General features: G+C 38.0%; 3 protein-coding genes across 3 annotated transcripts; all 3 read right to left on the minus strand.

Moving 5' to 3' along the window:
* Positions 1-3,729: 3,729 nt before the first annotated feature.
* Positions 3,730-10,183, minus strand: LOC116173452. Its single transcript, XM_031490940.1, has 3 exons — positions 9,943-10,183; positions 4,936-9,891; positions 3,730-4,118 (listed from the first exon to the last, which is right to left on the minus strand). Exons 2-3 carry the CDS (start codon positions 8,831-8,833, stop codon positions 3,730-3,732), a joined length of 4,287 nt encoding a protein of 1,428 aa, XP_031346800.1. The 5' UTR covers positions 8,834-9,891; positions 9,943-10,183.
* Positions 10,184-12,000: 1,817 nt separating this feature from the next.
* Positions 12,001-16,099, minus strand: LOC116174151. The gene is made up of 2 exons (XM_031491973.1): positions 14,857-16,099; positions 12,001-13,041 (listed from the first exon to the last, which is right to left on the minus strand). Exons 1-2 carry the CDS (start codon positions 15,019-15,021, stop codon positions 12,382-12,384), a joined length of 825 nt encoding a protein of 274 aa, XP_031347833.1. The 5' UTR covers positions 15,022-16,099; the 3' UTR covers positions 12,001-12,381.
* Positions 16,100-16,192: 93 nt separating this feature from the next.
* On the minus strand, positions 16,193-18,556 carry LOC116174152 (SCAN domain-containing protein 3-like). The gene is made up of 2 exons (XM_031491974.1): positions 18,348-18,556; positions 16,193-18,285 (listed from the first exon to the last, which is right to left on the minus strand). Exons 1-2 carry the CDS (start codon positions 18,518-18,520, stop codon positions 16,407-16,409), a joined length of 2,052 nt encoding a protein of 683 aa, XP_031347834.1. The 5' UTR covers positions 18,521-18,556; the 3' UTR covers positions 16,193-16,406.
* Between the last annotated feature and the right edge of the window lie 1,128 nt (positions 18,557-19,684).

The following is a 19,684-nucleotide window of genomic DNA, read 5'->3' on the forward strand; positions in this document are numbered from 1 at the left end:
CAAATTTTTGTAAGATTAGTATTTATTTTACAATGTACATGTTGCTTTAATTATGTATTTAAATGCTTTTCGATTACATTAATCAAGCGTTCTTGCATTTTCATTTTCTCTTGGTGGCGTTTATCCATATCTTCGCGAAATTTTTTAAACCAAACTGGCTCATTTTCCTTGTTCTTACGTTTATTATTTGGTCGAAGCTGTGTACTGCATGATGGGGTGCTCCTCCCACTATCATTGATGGGACTATTTGGACATTCTGGTTCCTATAACAAAAGTACATGAAAGATTCAAAATATTGATGGAAATGCTAAACTCGAGGAACAAATTTAAATGAAAAGTATAAAACATTAAAACCTACCACATTCAGGCTGCTGCATTCTGCTGGTGGATTTATCTCAGGATTTTGATGCAGTAAATTATCCATAATGTCAAAATATTTAAATTGTAATCTATTTCTACCTGTGGCAGCATTGTGGTCAATCACCTTTTTGTACTGTTTTTTTAAATTTTTGAATTTATTTTCGCACTGCTCCCATGTGACCATGTAACCATTTGCATTCATCAGTTCGGCAATTTGTTGCAAAACTTTCCTGTTTGTTGTAGACTTGTCTTCAAATCTTGTTTTATGTTCCTCATACAGTGATATCAATAGCTTTATTTCATTATCTTGCCAATGATGATTTTGAGGCTCGGATGCACTTGCTTGGCTACGTTGAGTCACTATTGGTGTTTCCTGCTCCTGAGATACGCCATAATCATGATCCTCATAATAATCTTCATTGTTGAGGGTTATATCCTCTTGCTGCCAATTTTCAACCTCTGTACTTTCACGGGATTCCAAATCCGGGGCATGAGTTGTTCGAATATGTTCATTAACAATATTTTCATATGATATAAAGTCGCAGATTTCACATCGTGCGAGCACCCTATTCATTTTTGATTGTAGCAAATAATAAAACTAAAAGTCTTCTATTGACGATTTTGTCAAACAAAAAGGTAAACACTTCAATCAAAACATAACCTACAATACAGACGTACCCTACTCACTGACCAGAGTTATTACTAAACAACCGAGTTGCCAACCTGATCTAGTTTTCGAACGCAGACAAAATAACCGGTGTGAATAATCGAACGCTTGGGTTACAACTCGCTAAGAACCTACCTAACCCGGTTGAATTTCCGAAAACGCCTCATGTGTCGTCTCCGTTTATACTATCTCGATGCACAACACATTTTTGACAGTAATGTTAAAAGTTTGGTTATTTACTATTGTGGCTAAGTTGACGTCGCCGGAACACGAAACTTTCACTTTCGACCGATTAGCAACAACTATCTCCCGAACATTAGTTTCTAGACAAGGGCTTACAATCCAATCCTGATGAGCAGTTAAATGAACGCTTGCTCCGGAATCTATGTACCAGTCCGATTTACTAAAGTCTCCGCTTAAGAACACCGCACTGAACTGAACGCGTTCGTATGTTCATTTTTAACAGAGCTTACATTTGGACACCGACTTTTGAAATGCCCCACTTGTTTACACTTGTAGAACTTTACACTTTTGAAGCTAGAACTGTTATACCTGCTGAAACATTTTTCTTGGGTTTATTAGGCCAATTTTTTGCCGTAAAAGCCCCTCCAACCTTTTCGGCACCGACTTCCATATCAAGTAGTTTACTTTTTATTGAATCCGAGGTGATTGTTATTCCCGAATGCTCAATTGCCATGATCATTGGCGAAAATCTTTCGGGTAAACCTGCTAACAAAATCGAGTCAATCCATTCTTCATCAATATTAAAACCCGTGCCGCGTAGTTTCTGTGCAGTTTCAACGATTTGGTTGACATAAGCCGCCATGGAATCACAATTTTCCAAACGTGTCGATATCAACGTGCGCAATAGGGTAATTTTACGTGCAAACCCCGAATCATCAAATAATGATTTCAACTTCGCCCAAAGTTCTTTCGTGTTTTTTGTTTCACGAATATGAACATACAGCGAGGGATCTATGGTCAAAATTAACTTCGCTTTAGCGTCATCCGCTTCAACCACTTCCGTTACACATTTGGATAACCCTTCCAGAACTAGGAAATTTTCTACCGCAAATGCCCAATCAAAATAGTTATCACGACCTTTTAACTTAGGCACATTAACAATGTAATTCGCAGCCATTTCTGTGTTACTTAACGTTTTACTCACTAGTTTTAAATTCTGGGCCCATAACCTCTTAAAACAAACGTGCTTATCAAGTTTACCACACGGACTGACTGTTGTCCATCATGGCGCTGTTTATTTATACATAATACAGGGTTGCCAGATACGCATATTTTGGGCTCATATTAACAAAAGCAACTCAAATTTCTTGTAAATCCCATCTGGTCCAAAGTCGTATCTTTCTTCTAGATAATGAATTGCTCTTTGCAGAAAAATGTGAGCTTGCTCTGTAAACTGATTTTTTTATCTTCGCAGAGGTTTCTAAAAATAACCTTGACTTTACTTCCAAAAAAATTATTAGCTAACCGGCTTTTTAGTTGGTCAAAAAGATTTCGCATTGCACGATCGAGGTCTAAAATAGAGTGGGTATCACTTTCCAATATCAGGATTACTTTGGTGAATTCAGGCAAAACATTCTGCAAAAAGAAAAGATAGCAGTCATTCAGGCTTTCTTTCAGGCACTCTTCCTCATTATTAAAATCATTACTATCACATCCTTCGGAAATAAACTCCCAAAGCACTTTATGACTGTTAGCCGGACCTTTTTCTAAAAAATAATATTTTACTGCAGGCCAGCTATACATTAATCGATCTATAGCAGGCAAAAGTGATAACCATCTTGTAGGAACATGTCTTAGTAATTCTTTAAATTCTATTTGAGCAAACTCAAAACATTCTTTTAATTTTTTTGTTTTTAAAGCTGACGAACTAAATTCGTTGTATATTTTGATGACTATGTTTTCTACGTCAACATCAAGTCCTTTCAACGCATACTTTACACAATTATTTATTACATGACAATAGCAATTAGCTTTGAAAACATGATGATTTTCTGCTTTTAACTTCTGATACACGGAATTATGTATGCCATAATTTACAGAAGCGTTATCTGCACTATATGCGCTAATTTGACGCATGTTGAGGTCAGCATTAGTAGTAATTCTTTTCAAGCACCCATATATATCGAAGGATGTTTCATCGGCATCTTCATAAAAATCCAATAGTTTTTTGCATATACCTTTTTTACTATCAAAATATTGAACAGCATACGAAAACGTTTTTATATTACCAACGTTAGAAGCGTCAGAACCTACTGAAAAATAATGAGATTGTTTCAAATCAGCTATCAACTTTTCCTGTGAATATGGTTGTTTTGCCCTTAAATAGAGTGGACTGTATTACTTGTTACTTTCGGTAAAAACGAATGGCTTCTCGAAGATATAAAAACAACCTTCCTGCTAACATGCTTTATTGCAACTGCGTGCTCCTCCTCTCTCTCTCCATGCGCAAGAAAACACAAAACTACATTCACTTCCTTAACATATACCGCCCACCTTGAAAACAGTACGGTTTTCAAAACAAACAAGTTAAATATAATTGATCAAAATTAACTCTAATAATATGCAAACAAAACGAAATATTTGTCCTAATTATAAACAGCCTGTGGCCTGGAAACATAAAACCCAATTGTTTGTTAACAAAAGAACGATCACTGTGACCTCTGCTAAACACTAAAACTTTAAATCACTTCACTATCGGTTGAAGTGGTTATGTTGTCACATATGGGAAGCGGGAAAATTTTTGCGAATCCTCTCTTGATGTTCCCGTTGATTGTTTTAATAACGGCAACTCGATTTATTCCGTCAGGTCCTGGATATACTTCAACTACTCGGCCGATCCTCCACAATGACGTCGGGAGATTGTCCTCCTTGACCAACACCATTGCACCTTTTTCCAAATTTCTGCCTTGTGCTCTCCATTTTGTGCGTTGCTGAAGTTCAGTTATGTACTCCCTACTCCATCGCTTCCAAAAATGCTGATTTAATTGTTGTATCCGTTGGAAAAGAGATAGTCTACCCTCTGGAATGCCCAAAACGTCTGGATCCGGAGCAGCCACCATGGATCTTCCTATCATAAAGTGAGCGGGGGTAAGGGGGTTAAGATCATTAGGGTCAGATGGCATGGGCGACATGGGTCGAGAATTCATGATTGCCTCAATTTGAACCAATAAACTATACATTTCTTCATACGTCAATGAATCATTCCCCGCTACACGTTTTAAGTGATGCTTGCAAGAGCGCACACTAGCCTCCCACAACCCGCCAAAATGGGGTGACCGTGGGGGTATGAAATGCCAATTAATTTCCTTATTGCTCATTTTGTCAGATGTAATATTTTTACTAGCGCTGAGAAAATTTTGCAATTCCTTTAGTTCTGACTTCGCACCAACAAAGCAAGTTCCATTGTCGGAGTATATATTATTGGGTTTTCCCCTACGTGCAATAAAACGTCTGAGTGCTAAAATAAAGGCTTCAGTACACAAGCTAGTTACTAGTTCGATGTTCGATGTGCACAGCTTTCGTGACGAAACAAATAAAAATACAAATATAAGCCTTTGAGGTCTTAAAACCACGGCCTTTACGATCACGTATATGTAGTGGGCCAGCATAATCAACACCCGTGGTTTGAAAAGGAAATGAGGGCTGTACCCTTGCGAGAGGCAAATTGGCCATTATAGGATTTATTTCTTTTGGTGCTGCGCGAAAGCATTTTACACATTGATGCACTATTTGCTTGGCAATATTTCTTCCGGCAGTGACCCAAACACGTTCGCGAATTGCGGCTAACATTTGCTGAGGTCCAGCATGCATTAAACGTATATGTTCACGTGCGAATATTAATTTAGCTAGTCTATGACATTTGTCAAAGCTATATTTTGAATTACTTAGACGGCCTCCAACACGTATTAGACCCTTAGAGTCCAAGAATGGGGTCAAACTTTGAATGTGACTAGTTGATTTTATTGGTTTGCTTTGTTTGAGCTGCTTGATTTCATTACTGAATGACACATTTTGGGCAATTTTTATTAAACAAAAGAATGCGCCTTTAATTTCAGCAGCACGCAACGGTCCAGTGAGACCTTCCTCCCTTGGTTTAAGGCTATTATTTTTAAATCTGAGGCAGTATGCCACAATCCGCTCCATCTTACTAAGATCGGAGTACTTGTCAAAATCAAATGACAACGAACAGGTTGAAATATATGTTTTTGTCACTACTTTAAATTCTGGTAAACTGGGAGTACTCTCCTTAGAAATAGGCCAAACAGTTGAATCTTCAGAAAGCCACGATGGACCATGCCACCATAGGTTTGATTCCAGCAATTCATTTGGTGTCACCCCGCGGGATAACAAATCTGCTGGATTTGTTTTCGTTGAAATGTGCTTCCATTTAATATTTGGAGCAATCTCCTGAATTTCGGCGACTCGATTACAAACAAATGTTTTTAACAAACTTGGTGAGGTCTTTAACCAACCCAATACAATCGTTGAGTCAGACCAGTAAGTACAAGAGTCAAACGTTATATCTAAGTTTTCATAAACAACTTTTCCCAAAATTGTCAACATGACAGCTCCACACAGCTCGAGTCTTGGCACGGTCAACGGTTTGATTGGAGCAACCTTACCCTTTGCGCACAATAACCTAGTCGTGATTTCATCGTTATGATCTATAGAACGTATGTAAATACATGCTCCATAAGCATTTGTGGAGGCATCGCAGAAACCGTGCATTTCTATTCTTTTTGGATTTTTACAAATGGCATGTCTTGGTACCCTTAAGTTATTTAATATAGGCAATTGTTCCCTAAATCGAGACCACCTTTCAAACAAAGCATTAGAAACGGATTCGTCCCAGTCTAATTTTTCGCGCCAAAGATCTTGAAGTACGATCTTTGCCGAAATAGTACAGGCACCTAAAAGTCCCAAAGGGTCAAAAATTTGAGCTGTTTCAGAGAGAATTATTCTCTTTGTGACCTTACGTTGTTGAGAATGCGATATTTTGAACGTTAAACTATCTGTTTTACCCGACCACATCAGACCAAGAGTCTTGATGTTTTCATTTGAACCAACATTGAGAACATTCGGGTGTTTATCACTTAGCTTTATGCCACTTAGAACTTCGGGTTCGTTTGAAATCCACTTCCGCAAAGCGAAACAACCGGTGGCTAGAATTTTGGGAAGAGTATTACAAAGATATTTAGCCTTTTCTAAATCATCTGTACTGGTCAACAAGTCATCGACGTAAAAATCATTTTTTATAATCTTGGCAATGTCTGGGTTCGAAATTTCGTTCTCCATACCTATTTGAATTAAACTTCTAATGGCTAAGAAAGACGCAGACGACGTGCCATACGTCACTGTGTTTAGATTGTATTGTTTTATTGATTCGGTGGGGTCTGGTCTCCATAATATCATTTGCAACTGCCGTTGCTCAGGGTTAATTAGCACTTGGCGGTACATTTTTTCGATGTCCGCAGAAATTGCATACTGTCCCTTTCTAAACCATAGCAAAATTGATATTAAATCTGGTTGTATTGTAGGTCCCACCATTTGCAAGTCATTTAACGAAAAACCAGATGTACTGCTTGCTGAGCCGTCAAATACGACTCTCAGTTTTGTGGATACACTTTCCTCTTTCAAAACTCCGTGATGCGGAAGATAGAAAGAAGCCTCGTTTGGTTTGGGTTGAGCAATTGACATATGACCTAGTTTTTCATATTCAGACATAAAATTATGGTAACGATCCTTTAAAATTTGGTTATTTTGTAGTTTTCGCTCTAATGCAAGAAACCTCTTTTTTGCTTGTTCAAAAGAGTCACCTAATTTATCCGCGGTTTCCTTTAAAGGAATGGATACCACAAAACGGCCATCATATTCTCTTCTCGTGGTTTGTTTATAATGCGCTTCGCAAGCCTTTTCTTCTAATGACAATGTGCGCGTTTCTGACACCTTTTCGATTTCCCAAAACCTACTTAATTGATTTTGCACGTCATTAATTTTACTGAAATTGCAGCGCGATTGCTTAGCAAAACTAGTTGAAATGGGCCCTGACACCAACCAACCAAATTTACTCTTTTGAAGCGTGGGCAGATTATGTCCCAAATTTATTTGACCTATACAGAGCAGATTCCAAAAATGACTAGCGCCAATAAGTATTTCAATATTTCCTGGCTTGTGGAATGCCGGGTCAGCCAGCTTAAGGTTTTGAGGAATGTTTATATTTGATAAATTAATGTTATGGCTTGGTAAGGAGCTTGTTATTTTATCAATAACAAGGCATGATAACTTTAGCTCAGAGCTATTATAGTGCGATTGAATTTGTACATCACATTTCATTTGAACGGGCGATTCTGACTCGCTTATCCCGATTATAGTCATGTCAATTTTGCTTGTTTGAATCTTTAATTTCTTGCACAAATCTGAGGTTATAAAACATGATTGAGAACCAGAGTCTAATAAGACTTTAGCTGTGCGCACTTTACCACAAGAACCAAACACCTTCACGGATGCTGTTGGCAACAACACTTGCGCTGTGTTGGCAGAGAACGCCGCGACTAGTTGTGAGTTCTCATCTTCAGGAGCGATTTTGACCTCTTCATGCAAAAGTGTATTATGCCGTTTGTGGCATTTATTGCACAGATATTTTGATTGGCAGCTACTGATAAAGTGACCCTTTTTTAAACAGAGGATACATATTCTAAGAGATTTAACCTTTTCCTGCCTATCCTTTACAGAGAGTTTCAGAAAGCTGTCACATGACCAAATCGCATGAGAATTTTTGCATACCACGCAGGACTCCTGCTTGGTTACTAGTGATCTGGATTTTACCGTTTCTTGATTTTTGTGTTTTTGCTTGGCCTCTACGGTTTCTAATAAATCTGATTTTTCTTTCAAAAATTCGTAGAGGTGGTTAAAACTAGGCATATCGATTTTTTTTGTATGTTTTTCCCATTCGCGCATGGTCATAGAATCTAATTTTGAGGTGACTAAATATATGATTAAAGTCTCTCCCAAAGTTTCGGAAGAAGTTAAACTCTTTATGTTGGCCAAATGTTTTGACACTGAATCTAATAAATTTCTTATTTTCATAGAAGATTCCTTTTGGATGGACTCTAAATTAAACAAAGATTTCACATGATTGTGAATCAACACCTTTTCACTGTTATACCGTTCTTGCAGTCTGGTCCACGCGAGAGTATAGTTTGTTGTACTAAATTTAATAGATTCTATTACCCTTGCCGCGTCGCCTTCTAAACTTGCCTTCAGGTAATGAAATTTTTGTGCCTCGTCTAAATTCGCATTTTCCTCTATTAAACTTACATAGAGATCCCGAAATTCAAGCCAATTTTCGCTTTTCCCGTCAAATTTCGGCAGTTTAATTGTCGGTAATTTAATAGAATTTTTAACGGAACGAGCACTAGACGCAATAGAATTCGCGACGGAATTTGCCGGTGAACCGCGAGAGGAGAGCCCTCTGTCAGTATCTATAATTTTACTTAATAAACAATCGGCCTTAGCCGTGGCCTCAAAGAATTTTTGCTGGAAGTCTTCCAATTCCTTCAATTCCGCCTCGGCTTCATTTGCTTCGGAATAAATGTTGCCAAGATTCATTTCAAATTGATCTAGCAGCGGTTCAATCAGCGGTAAACGCCGTTGAATATTAGCTGCGCTAACACCATCAATAATTTCACCTGCTTTTACCTTTGCATCAATTTCGTTTATAAAGTTCGTAAACACGGTCAATTTGCCTTTTATAATAGCGCGTTGTTTTTTAGACACATCCATTTTTTTTTTTATTTGCAATTTGTTTTGATTGATTATGAATACCCAGTACAAATATGAAATATTAAAATATTTATGACAACAATGAATAATGCCCTTCTTTTAACACCTTAATTAGGTAGATAATAACACCTAATTAATTATTATATTTTGCTTTTTAATTTAACTGGTCAATGACCCTCGCTTTGTTGTTTTGTTGTACCTACACGCTACACGCATTAAAAAATCAATGGTCCCTAATTAAAAAAATCCTGTATGCGCTCTTACTAGTTGCTTGTCAATATTATTATTGGTTGATCAAAATGATTTGATTAAATTTATTGACAAATTGAGATTTGAGCTAGGAATAAGGAATATTGGGAACTCACCCAGATAGTTTTACGATATGTGCGTATGCGATTTCTCATGAATAGAGCTGATGTCATCTACCTGCATTCCTTAGTTTTTGCGCCAAACAGTGCAGCTCATTATCAACGGATGGGACGTTACCATTCCATCTTTTACTTGGAACACTGAGGGGAAGCCGCATGCGAATATCACGTCAACAGCTAAAATTGATAACACATTTGATTTTTCTTCTGTTATATTCGACTCGAAGACCAATGTTTTGCCCTTAAATAGAGTGGACTGTATTACTTGTTACTTTCGGTAAAAACGAATGGCTTCTCGAAGATATAAAAACAACCTTCCTGCTAACATGCTTTATTGCAACTGCGTGCTCCTCCTCTCTCTCTCCATGCGCAAGAAAACACAAAACTATACATTCAGTTCCTTAACAATGGTCCTAAAACATTGCGTGTGATTGACGAAGCCTTAGTGCGTCCACATGTCATTTTTGCAGATTTTTGACTATCTGGAATAAATTTGCTAATGTTTCTGGCCAAGCAGTCCAAACTATTATAACTTAAACCATGTTTCACATTATGATAAATAAAAGCTACTTCCGCCATCATAACCAAAGCTTCTTCCTTTGTGTCCTTTTTTATAACAAAATTCTCCATGCAGGTTGATATCTTTTTTGCTGACAACATCTTTTTATGTTTAGTACTACTAGCGTGAACCTATAGCAATAATTTATAAGAAATTTGTAACGAAAAAAGTTCAAAACTTACTGTCAACGCACGGCGACCTTCATATTGAATTGCAATATCCGAATTACATGTTTTACAAATTGCAGTATAATCATTTTTTTTCTGAATCCAGTCTTTTAAATCAGGATCGTTCGACCACTTGTCATTAAAACCGGTGAATCGTTTTTTGCTTGTTGATGGATACGGAAATGGTTCCATTACACTTTAGAACACTAAAACGACTGAACTTCAAGAAATTAAACACTCAACGGTTTTTACTCGAGGCAAGAAGGTAATGGTAAGTGCACCGTGTAGCGTATTGCGTATTGTATCTGTATGTTGGGGTGGGTGCGGGTGGGAGTCGGAATGAGAGCGCGGATGCGCTGCGCACACAGTCAAGTGTTGCCCTTATGGCCTTGCCGATCGGACAACACTAATCACATTTATATCATTATGTAATATGACGCGATGGGGGCGATCCGGGACACCAATGTACAATTACTGGACACCGATGTACAATTACTGGACACGGGACAAGAGACTAAATTCCGGGACTTTTCCGGATTTCCCGGCCATCTGGCAACCCTAGTAAACGGCTGTTTTTTCTAACTCTATACCTTGACCTGTAAGATAATGTTTAAATTCCATGTTACAAAATTCGGTACCGTTGTCCACATGCAACACTGATTGATTGACCGAATTTATTCGAAACTACCGCGTTGAAGTTTTTAAAACAGTCCAATTCGTCACTTTTATGCTTAATAAAATTTACGACTCGAAAACTTGTACACCCGTCTTTGAATAGAATAAAGTACCTAGCTCCTGAAATTGACTGTTCAGGCATAGGTCCGCACACATCACTGTAAATTAACTCGCCTGACGCCTGGTTTTGATCCTCGTTAACAGCTGATTTGAAGGGCAACTTATGGGCATTTACGATAATTGGATCGAGACAAATGTCTCGGTAAAATTCGGTAAACAGCTGTTTACCTACGGTGAGCGTGGTTATGGTTGATTTATCGAACGACACGGTAAATAGAGAGCGTCAGATTTGTTTTGTAGGTTAGGTTAAAGGGACTGTTTCATAAATTTGCATGCTTTCTTGGTTTGTTTTTCTTTACTTTGTAATGGAAGTTGCAAAAAGTAATAGAAAACGGAAGTTAATTTTGGCGGCAATAGCCCAGTTGATGGAGAGTGATAGTGAGGATGAAATGATTACAATTTTATCAAAGTCAGTACATCTACAAAAAAGACCTCGAATTGCCATAAAAGATTATATTGAAAATGTGGCATCTTTGTATGATGATAGTTGTATGTTATTACCAATGTGTACAGTTGTATATGAAAATATATTGCTTTCAGTTTTTAAAAGTCATTATAGACTTTCACATTCTACCTTCAATTACATTCTGGGTGGAATTGGTAAATTTTTAATAGACAAAAGAGACAATGGGGTAGGACCGACTGCAAAACCTCCACAAACACAACTACTCATAGCCTTGAGTATGTTGTGTAACCAGCAAGTTTATCGACTTATTTCCGAGAAATTTAATATAAGCAAATCAACAGCGTGGTTGTATGTGCAAAAAGTATGCACAATTTTAACGGATCAATCGTCTAATTTAACGATCAATTGAACTTACCTGTGAAGTTCGATCGAAATTATATGAGGTATCCAGTCCGAAGATATAATTGATATTTACTACGTAGTCCGCCCTCTTTGAGCTAAAGCCACAAGGTTTAAAGAAAACAAAATTCCCGCTTACCCCCTCTGCTCGTGCGTGTAGAGGTTTGAGAGAGTCATTATGTTGAAAGAAGTTTATTTGCCCCTTGGGAGGGGGGGAGGGACCTTATATCTTCGGACTGGATACCTCATATAATTTCGATCGAACTTCACAGGTAAGTTCAATTGATCGTTAAATTATATTTCGGTATCCAGTCCGAAGATATAATTGATATTTACTACGTAGATGTTTAAAGAGCTGCGGCAAATAAACCTCCAAGTCATCACAATCTAGTAAAAACTCTAAGTTAGCCCAATAGCTAAACGTTAGTTGTGTTACAAAATTTATGTATTTATCAAACAAAAAAATGTGTCTATACATGAGATTTACATAAAAATATTTCGTCAAGAGAAATCGTGGTTATCCAAAATTGATAATGCAAAGTTATCTTGCTGATATAATGGCCTGTTGTAAAACCTGGCGAAAACTTCAGAATTTTTACTCCACCCGGCTGTTCTTCTAATAGCCTCTAGAGAAACGCCCTTTCGCCAAGCCATCGACGTCGAAGCGTGGCGAGTGGAATGAGGTTTGAAAATCGACGTATCCACGCCTGCGGACTCGAGGCTGTCTTTGATCCAGCGACTCAAGGTCTGTTTGGTAGCTGGTCGGTGTGGTTTCTTATAAGTTAAAAACAACAGATCCGAGTCAGGATGTCGAATGTTTGCTGTGTTGTTCAGGTATTTTAACAGCAAGGTAGCTACGCAATGTTAGGATTGACCTGGTAAAACGGTAGTTCTAGCACTGGTTGCGACCGTTCCAATCCGGATGTCTTTATATTGTCCGATATGAAGATTCTGACTCCCTTCTCATGTCGAACAATATTTGACGTTCTAATAACAGAAAAGGTTTGTACACGGTGTCCTGTAATCAGTGCCAACAAGGTTACTAAGCGTTTCGATAGTGTCTGTAGATCTACGACTTCTTCCGTGTTGAAAAAATCAAGAACTATTTGTGGATTCCAGGTAACATCATATCTAGGTTTGGATGGTCTCAACTTAAAAACTCCTTTTAAAAATCGCTTAATTAAGGAACACTGCTCTAGGTTGACGGCTAAGACTAATGAAAGTGCAGACCTGTGACTATTAAAGGATCCATAACCTAGGTTATAATTCTCCAAAATATCCTGCAAAAATCGCAGTACCTCAGTAGAATTTGCAGAAAAAGGATGAGTTCTAGTCTTCTTACAGAAGTCCCACCACAGCTTATAGGTCCTGTTGTATTGTTTGAGAGTTGCAGGTGCCAACGATTTCAGTATGGTGCTTGTAGACTCCTCTGGAGCTCCTTTCAGGCGGAAGGCTTTCCTGACAAAATTGTCGCCACCAGGGTAAGGTCCTTCGCCAAAGGATGTGGTCGATTGCTGAAAGGAGATGTCAACAGATTAATATCTGGATCAAAGAATAATAATTTGCTTGCGATAAGTTTGCAAAAAAGTGGAAACCAGGGTTGTGATTTCCAAAAAGGAAGAATTACAATTCCCGTCGCCTCGTCTTGCACAATTTTATTCAAGGTTCTCAACACTAAGTTAAAAGGCGGGAACGCATAGAAAAAATAGCCCTGCCAATTTTCTGTAAAAGCATCTATAGCTTCTGCAGCTGGGTCTCTATGCCAAGAAAAGAATTTGTCGCACTTGTGATTGTCTTTTGACGCGAACAGGTCAATATCAGGGTTTCCGAAATTCTCTACTATTAGTAGGAAAGCGTGATGTGACAAGGCCCATTCCGTATCTGGAGGTAGACTTCGAGATTCGGCGTCCGCTTGCCAATTGTCCTTAGAAGAAACATAAGCAGCAAAAATCCAGACGTTTCTCTGTTCGCACCAGTTCCAAATATCTTGAGCATAATTATTAAGGGTCTTGTGCCGAACGCTCCCCATGCGGTTAACGCAGGCGATAGCCGTGGTGTTGTCCGATCTTATCAGAATGTTACAGTTCTTAAGATTCGCGGCGAAGCTTTTTAAACCGTTAAAAATCGCTAATAGTTCTAAAGTATTAATGTGTAACAATTGTTCGCCTAGATTCCACCATCCTCTAGCCGTCTGATTATTAGCGCAAGCCCCCCAACCCGTTAGGGACGCGTCTGAAAAGATTATTAAGTCAAAGTAATCTTTCTTTATGTCGTTGGAGGACGTCTGAATGTGTGAAGCCCACCAGTATAAATCAGAAAGAACTGATCTACTTAAAGGAAAGAACCAAGAGTTAAAACTTTCTCCCGAAAGTCTAAGAGCCCTGATCTTGGCTCGTTCAAGAGATTTTGTGTGGGCCCACCCGTATTTAATGGCGGGGCACGCAGCAATAAGAACGCCGATTAGTCGCGCAAAGTTTCTGATTGTACTCCTTCTGCGGTTTAGGGTGGTAATAATGAAATTGAAAATTTTCTCGCGTTTGTCGACAGGTAAAGCTAACCGTAAAGAGGGAGCATGGAACATGAAGCCCAAAAATTTACAGCTTGAATTAGGAGATGTGTTACTTTTTGCGTAATTAATTATAAAACCCAAAGATTCCAGTAAGTTTATGCTCACTCGTGTGTGGTTTTCGCACTCTTCAAAAGAGTCTCCGATAATAAGAAAATCATCTAAATAATTGATTATTGTAATTCCTTCTCGCCGTAAAAAGGAAACCACTGGTTTAATTAATTTAGTAAAGACATAAGGAGCGCAGGCCAAACCAAACGGCAAGCAGGAAAACTCATAGAGACTATTGTCAAACCAGAAACGTAGAAATTTTCTGTCGTCCTTAAAAATTGGGACTACAAAATAAGCGTTTTCTAAATCAATCGTTGTTAGAAAAGAATTACTTCTTATTAGCTTTGATGCTGTTCTGTAGTCCTCCATTTTAAAATGGGGTGTCGACAAGAAGGTATTAAACTTTTTCAGATTTAAAATAAATCTCTTTTTGCCGTTAGGTTTATCTGCTAAAAAAAATTGGCGAAATGAATTCGCCCGCAGAACTGGAACATTTTTCCACGGCTCCTAAGGCTAACAATTCCAGTACCGCTTCCCTTAACAATTTGCAATGGTTGACTGATGTTTTAAAACATGTCGGAGAATCCTGAATCGGTTTTGATAAAAAGGGCAATTTGAGACCCTGTGTCCAATCCAGAATCACAGAATTGGAAGATATTTGAGACCAGGCAGAATAAAAGTGTCTAAGACGGCCGGCGAACTTATTACCTACCTCGGTTATTGTTGTTTGCCTCTGCCTCTGAATGTGTCTCTCCGACTGTTCGATTCTCTGCGGTAGGAGCGCCCTTTGTAAAGATCCGTTTCTCCCTTGCGACGAATCGGGCGATTCCTGTTTTCCGACTGCGGTCGAGTAGCGGTGGCCGGCTTTTTGTTCCATCTCGCTGATTTTTGACGGAAGGATGTGGTGGGTACGGCAGGTGCTCTTAACTCTCTAGCCGTAGATTTAATAATTTTTGCCGATTTAATTTTGTCCGCTAAGTCCGACCCGAACAAAAAGGTATCCACTTCTGACGGATCTACAAGATCCTTAATTTCTTTATTAAGGATCGGTGCGATTAATGAACGTCGCGTCATTGATTCCGTAAAGAATAAATCAGTAAAAAGCCGGCCGGCGTCCGTAAACGAAGTTAGCAATTTGTCCCTTAAGGGAGAAGGAATGTTGCTAGACTCCTCTAAAATAGCCGAAAAACCTAGACCTAACGCTAATAGGCCCCTACTTAATTGGCTTTGTAGGCTCGATCTCGCTTTGTCGCGATTTAAGTTAGCGCCTGACAGAACCGCTGCTACTTCCGGGTTTAGGATCGGTGGACTCAAAGCTTCACAATTCGAATCGAGAATATACGTTTCGAAAAGCTTAGTTTTTAGCTGTTGAGTTATGCCGTGCTTTAAAAAAAATTCCACCTAGCTATAATTTCTGGGTGTAAAAGGAGTTTCTGAGAAATATTTTTGTCCGGGTTATCCCCCAACAGCTCCAAAATCTCCTCCGTCAACTCTGCCTCATCGTTGATTAATAAAACGTCAGCATTCGTAACCGAATTCTCCGTAGGAACATGTAGGTCACGGTCATGGTCCTGTGTGGATAAATTCGCCGTTTGCGGGATGGAAATGGCGCCGGTCTGACTGCGGCCTTCGCTTGAAGGTGATACCGAGCCGCGCGGGCTGCGACTATCACTAAAAGAGCAAGATTTGCGAATATGTGATACTGTATCCCGCGGATAACAGCTATCACGGTCGCTATTGCCCGACGCATCTGAACCCACGCTGCTCGAGCGATGGCGAACAGAAACGTGGCGTCCTTTAGGCGGCCTGTTTTCTTTCGATGTCGAACGACGAGCGCGGGTACGTTTACGTTCCAATTTTCGTTCTAATTTAAGCAAACGTCGAAGGAGCTGTTTTTTAGAAAGCCCTTCATCTGAATCGCTTGATCTAGAGCGAGCTCGTTTACTATGTTTTCCCATCCTAAAAATGAAAATTCCTAAAACGTTAGTGTAAGTACTTACAAGGACAGATCTACCTAACGTGGCTAGCACAAGAGAACGAATGCAGTGATCACAGATGGCATTGAACAGATTTCGTTAGGTTGATCGTAAAAAATCGTGATAAATCGTGAGAATTCCATTTTGAATGGCAAAGCAGCGGCGTGTTAATTTTTTCTTTACAATTTTTAATATAGTGGACCTTTGTACTTACCAAAGTAAAAATTCAAATACATTAATACATATATGAAATAAAACAAGGTAATATGTATACAAAATTATATTTTTAATCAGAGTCTAAATCAGACCCCTCATTTTCTTTGTTTTTGTACAAATCAGTACTATTCATTTTCTTACACATCTCTTTGTTTATTTCAAACTTATCGCATTGACCGCCTTCGGAAACCAAACTTTTTGTTAGTAGTATACCCTCCAAGGTACTACTAATTAATCTGTTTCTCATATTGGTTTTATTCAAATTTATTTGAGAAAAACACCTTTCTACATTCGCACTGGAGTGCGGTAAAGATAATAAATTAAATACGAAAGCAATTAATTTACCAAATTTTTGTTCACCGGTACCCAATTTTATTTTAGAAACTTTCCGCCAAAATGATACGATGTCATCACCAATACATAAATTAAAATCATCAAAATTTATATTTCGCAACATTCTCCATTGACTATCGATGTCTTGAAGACTATGGGAGTGCAGATTGGAAAAATGTGACACAACATCGGCAATAGATTTAACTTTTCTATTTACAACAGTCTCTGGATCCATGAAATCCAATTTTGAAAAAATAGAATCTTTTAAGGGAAATCTAGACAAGATCTGTTTTAAAGATTCAATATAAAATTGAAGGCATTGCTTTTTAATTTGCAAAAGGGTCTCTGAATTAGCACTGCTATTTATTACGGCGCCAAAGTACATTTCTTCAATATTTTGGAAGTTCCGTGGATTTTGGAAATCTATCTCGTAAACATTTAATTTACTCATGATACTGTCTTTAATAAAACATTCCATAATTGTTTTTATGGTGTTGCTGACTTCTTTATAAATAGTATGAATTTGTGGCTGTTCACTTTGCATTAACGTATTTAATTTATTAAAAAATGGTAAAGCATAAGCCAAAAATTCTAAGTACAATTTTGTTTCAGGTTGTTGAAGAAGGTGTAAAATAGAAAATGCTGCTTGATCTTTTTTAGATGATGCTTTATCCGTAAAGTATAGCGTTAAAGCGCCGTATTGAGTGAGTAACCTAGTGACAACTGACTCTAGTGACAGCCATCTTGTAGAAGATGGGTGTAGCATTTTTACTGGAGATACATTAGCAAATTGTTGAAATTCTTTCAATTCCTCAGTTCTTTTGGGACTATTGGAAAAGTAATTATAAACATATCTGGCGAATTTTTCAACTTCTTCAGGAAGCTTTTCGCACGCATATGACGCGCAAAGGTGGAAACTGTGACATATGCATTTCATGACAAATATTCCAGGTATAAGTTCTTTGATACGACTTACGACAGAATTTTGGCCCCCCATCATATTATTTGCTCCATCAGAAGCAAAACCGATACAGTTTTGTTTAAAATCAATTCCATACTTATTGAAAAATTGAATTATATGTTCAAACAAAGCTGCGCCAGTAGCGTCATGTATTGGAATTAACGCCAAAAAGTAGTCTTTTACATTATTGTTATTACAATTTATCCTTGCAACTAGGCACAAATTTTTAGTGCACGAGCGATCAGTTGACTCATCGGCAATTAAACTAAATTTGTTACTGTTCATCAAAGCTATTAGATTTTGCCGATGAGTTTCACCTGTTACGTTTGTAATAATTGATTTAATTTTGGTAGGACCGCATTTGATTTTTTTAGCGATGGCCGAGTCACTGCACACAGCACGCATTAAATCTGGAAGATGTTCCATTATCTTAAATGGAAGATTATGTTCCGCGACAAAACCGGCAATTCGTATCTCGGCTTCTTTTGCCCTCATCTCTGTGGTCATTTCTTTTGTCTTCTCAGCAAACATGGACGTAATGGTTTTTTGTCCTACGGTAGATACACAAGATTTCGTATGTTTTGATGTATACTCGTGTTTTACCAAATCACCCTTTCCATGGGTGATTTTTATGTCACATTTGCATGCTTTACACCTATATAAAATTAAGCTATATTTAACACTTTGTGTTCCGTATGAACTATAGGCGTAACTTACCAACCAAAAGATGCTCCATTTTGGCTTTCTTGTAACCATGGCATTTGTTTCTCCCAATCCTTCTTGTATTTTTGTTTGTACGCCAATTTAGGCCTCTTACGCGACGTTGAAGCCGAAGGTGAACTATCATCTGTGTCACTATCAACACGATTTGAATCGGAACCGGAAGACATTTTCGCTTCAGCACATTAGTGATTAATAGTTTATTTAGTTACGTATATTGTCAATAATAAAGTTGATGAAGAAACCCGAGTATACGTACAGGTACGGTCCAAACTGACTATGACTAATGAAATTAGCAAATTTGCATTAGAAACCGAACTGTGCGGTGTGCCAAAGTTAAACTGACTAATTAAAAATTAAAATCTCTCTATCTATAATAGGTATGCGTAAGGATTTCTACAAGACAATAATTCCTTAGTAAAAGTAATATACGCTGAGCGCGCAAGCCGACATCTGAGTGGCCAGGGATAAGGCAGCGTGGAAAAACACAACACAACACATCATGATTCATTCAACATTCACGTCGGTATCACGTTACTAACGTTACGCTTACGCTGCTTCAGCTCATTCTTTACTCATATCCATATGACTGTTGAATCAGCTGAATGTGCTATTGTTTTAATAACTGTTTCGTTTTGTGCATATAAATTTTATTCATGAATCAGATTAAAAAATTGAAAGTATTTTTTGAAATACGGAAAATCTTGAGATTTACTACTGTATTCGTGAGATCGTGAGATGTAACTCAAGATCGTGAAATCTCACGATAAATCGTGAAATCTGGGATCACTGTGAACAACACACTTGCTACATAATACCTGTAACAGAGCGGGAAGAGGGAGAGCTTCTTTTTCTTTAAACCTTGTGGTAATGGCACAGAGAGGGCGTACTACATAGTAAAGTAAAATATCTTCGGAATGGATACCGAAATATAATTATATTGTGTGGCCCACTCGGACAGAAAGCACATCAAGTAATGCTGCAATTTTCCAAACGTGCGGGGTTTCCTGGCGTGTTAGGGGCAGTTGATGGTACACATATACCAATTACGGCTCCTTCTCAAGATCAAGGAAGTTATTGTAAATAGACATCACTACCATTCTATAATCTTGCAAGGTGTGTGTGATGCCAATTATATGTTCACAGATGTTTTTGCAGGTAATATCCATGCTTTTGTTCATATTAACGTACATAATTTATAGGTGTTGAACTACAAATTTAACTTCTGACATATACTGTATACATGTATGACTTTGTGGTTTTATCTTGGTCGTTGCTCGTTAAAATGTTATGCTATTCAAGTTAATTATTATTGTAACCTTTGTATTAGTATA

The sequence above is a fragment of the Photinus pyralis genome, unplaced genomic scaffold, assembly GCF_008802855.1.
Source record: "Photinus pyralis isolate 1611_PpyrPB1 unplaced genomic scaffold, Ppyr1.3 Ppyr1.4_LG6, whole genome shotgun sequence".
In the NCBI taxonomy this organism is placed as follows: domain Eukaryota; kingdom Metazoa; phylum Arthropoda; class Insecta; order Coleoptera; family Lampyridae; genus Photinus; species Photinus pyralis.

What these genes read in the sequence shown, in the direction of transcription:
- LOC116173452 (XM_031490940.1), bottom strand. Translation starts at nt 8,833, where the DNA reads ATGGATGTGTCTAAAAAACAACGCGCTATTATAAAAGGCAAATTGACC. An exon ending in ACGTGTTGGAGGCCGTCTAA is followed by an intron (nt 4,119 to 4,935) that starts GTAATTCAAAAT and finishes ACTTTATGATAG; the next exon opens with GAAGATCCATGGTGGCTGCT.
- LOC116174151 (XM_031491973.1), bottom strand. Translation starts at nt 15,021, where the DNA reads ATGGAACAAAAAGCCGGCCACCGCTACTCGACCGCAGTCGGAAAACAG. An exon ending in GGCAAACAACAATAACCGAG is followed by an intron (nt 13,042 to 14,856) that starts GTAGGTAATAAG and finishes ATCTCCTTTCAG; the next exon opens with CAATCGACCACATCCTTTGG.
- LOC116174152 (XM_031491974.1), bottom strand. Translation starts at nt 18,520, where the DNA reads ATGTCTTCCGGTTCCGATTCAAATCGTGTTGATAGTGACACAGATGAT. An exon ending in AATGGAGCATCTTTTGGTTG is followed by an intron (nt 18,286 to 18,347) that starts GTAAGTTACGCC and finishes AATTTTATATAG; the next exon opens with GTGTAAAGCATGCAAATGTG.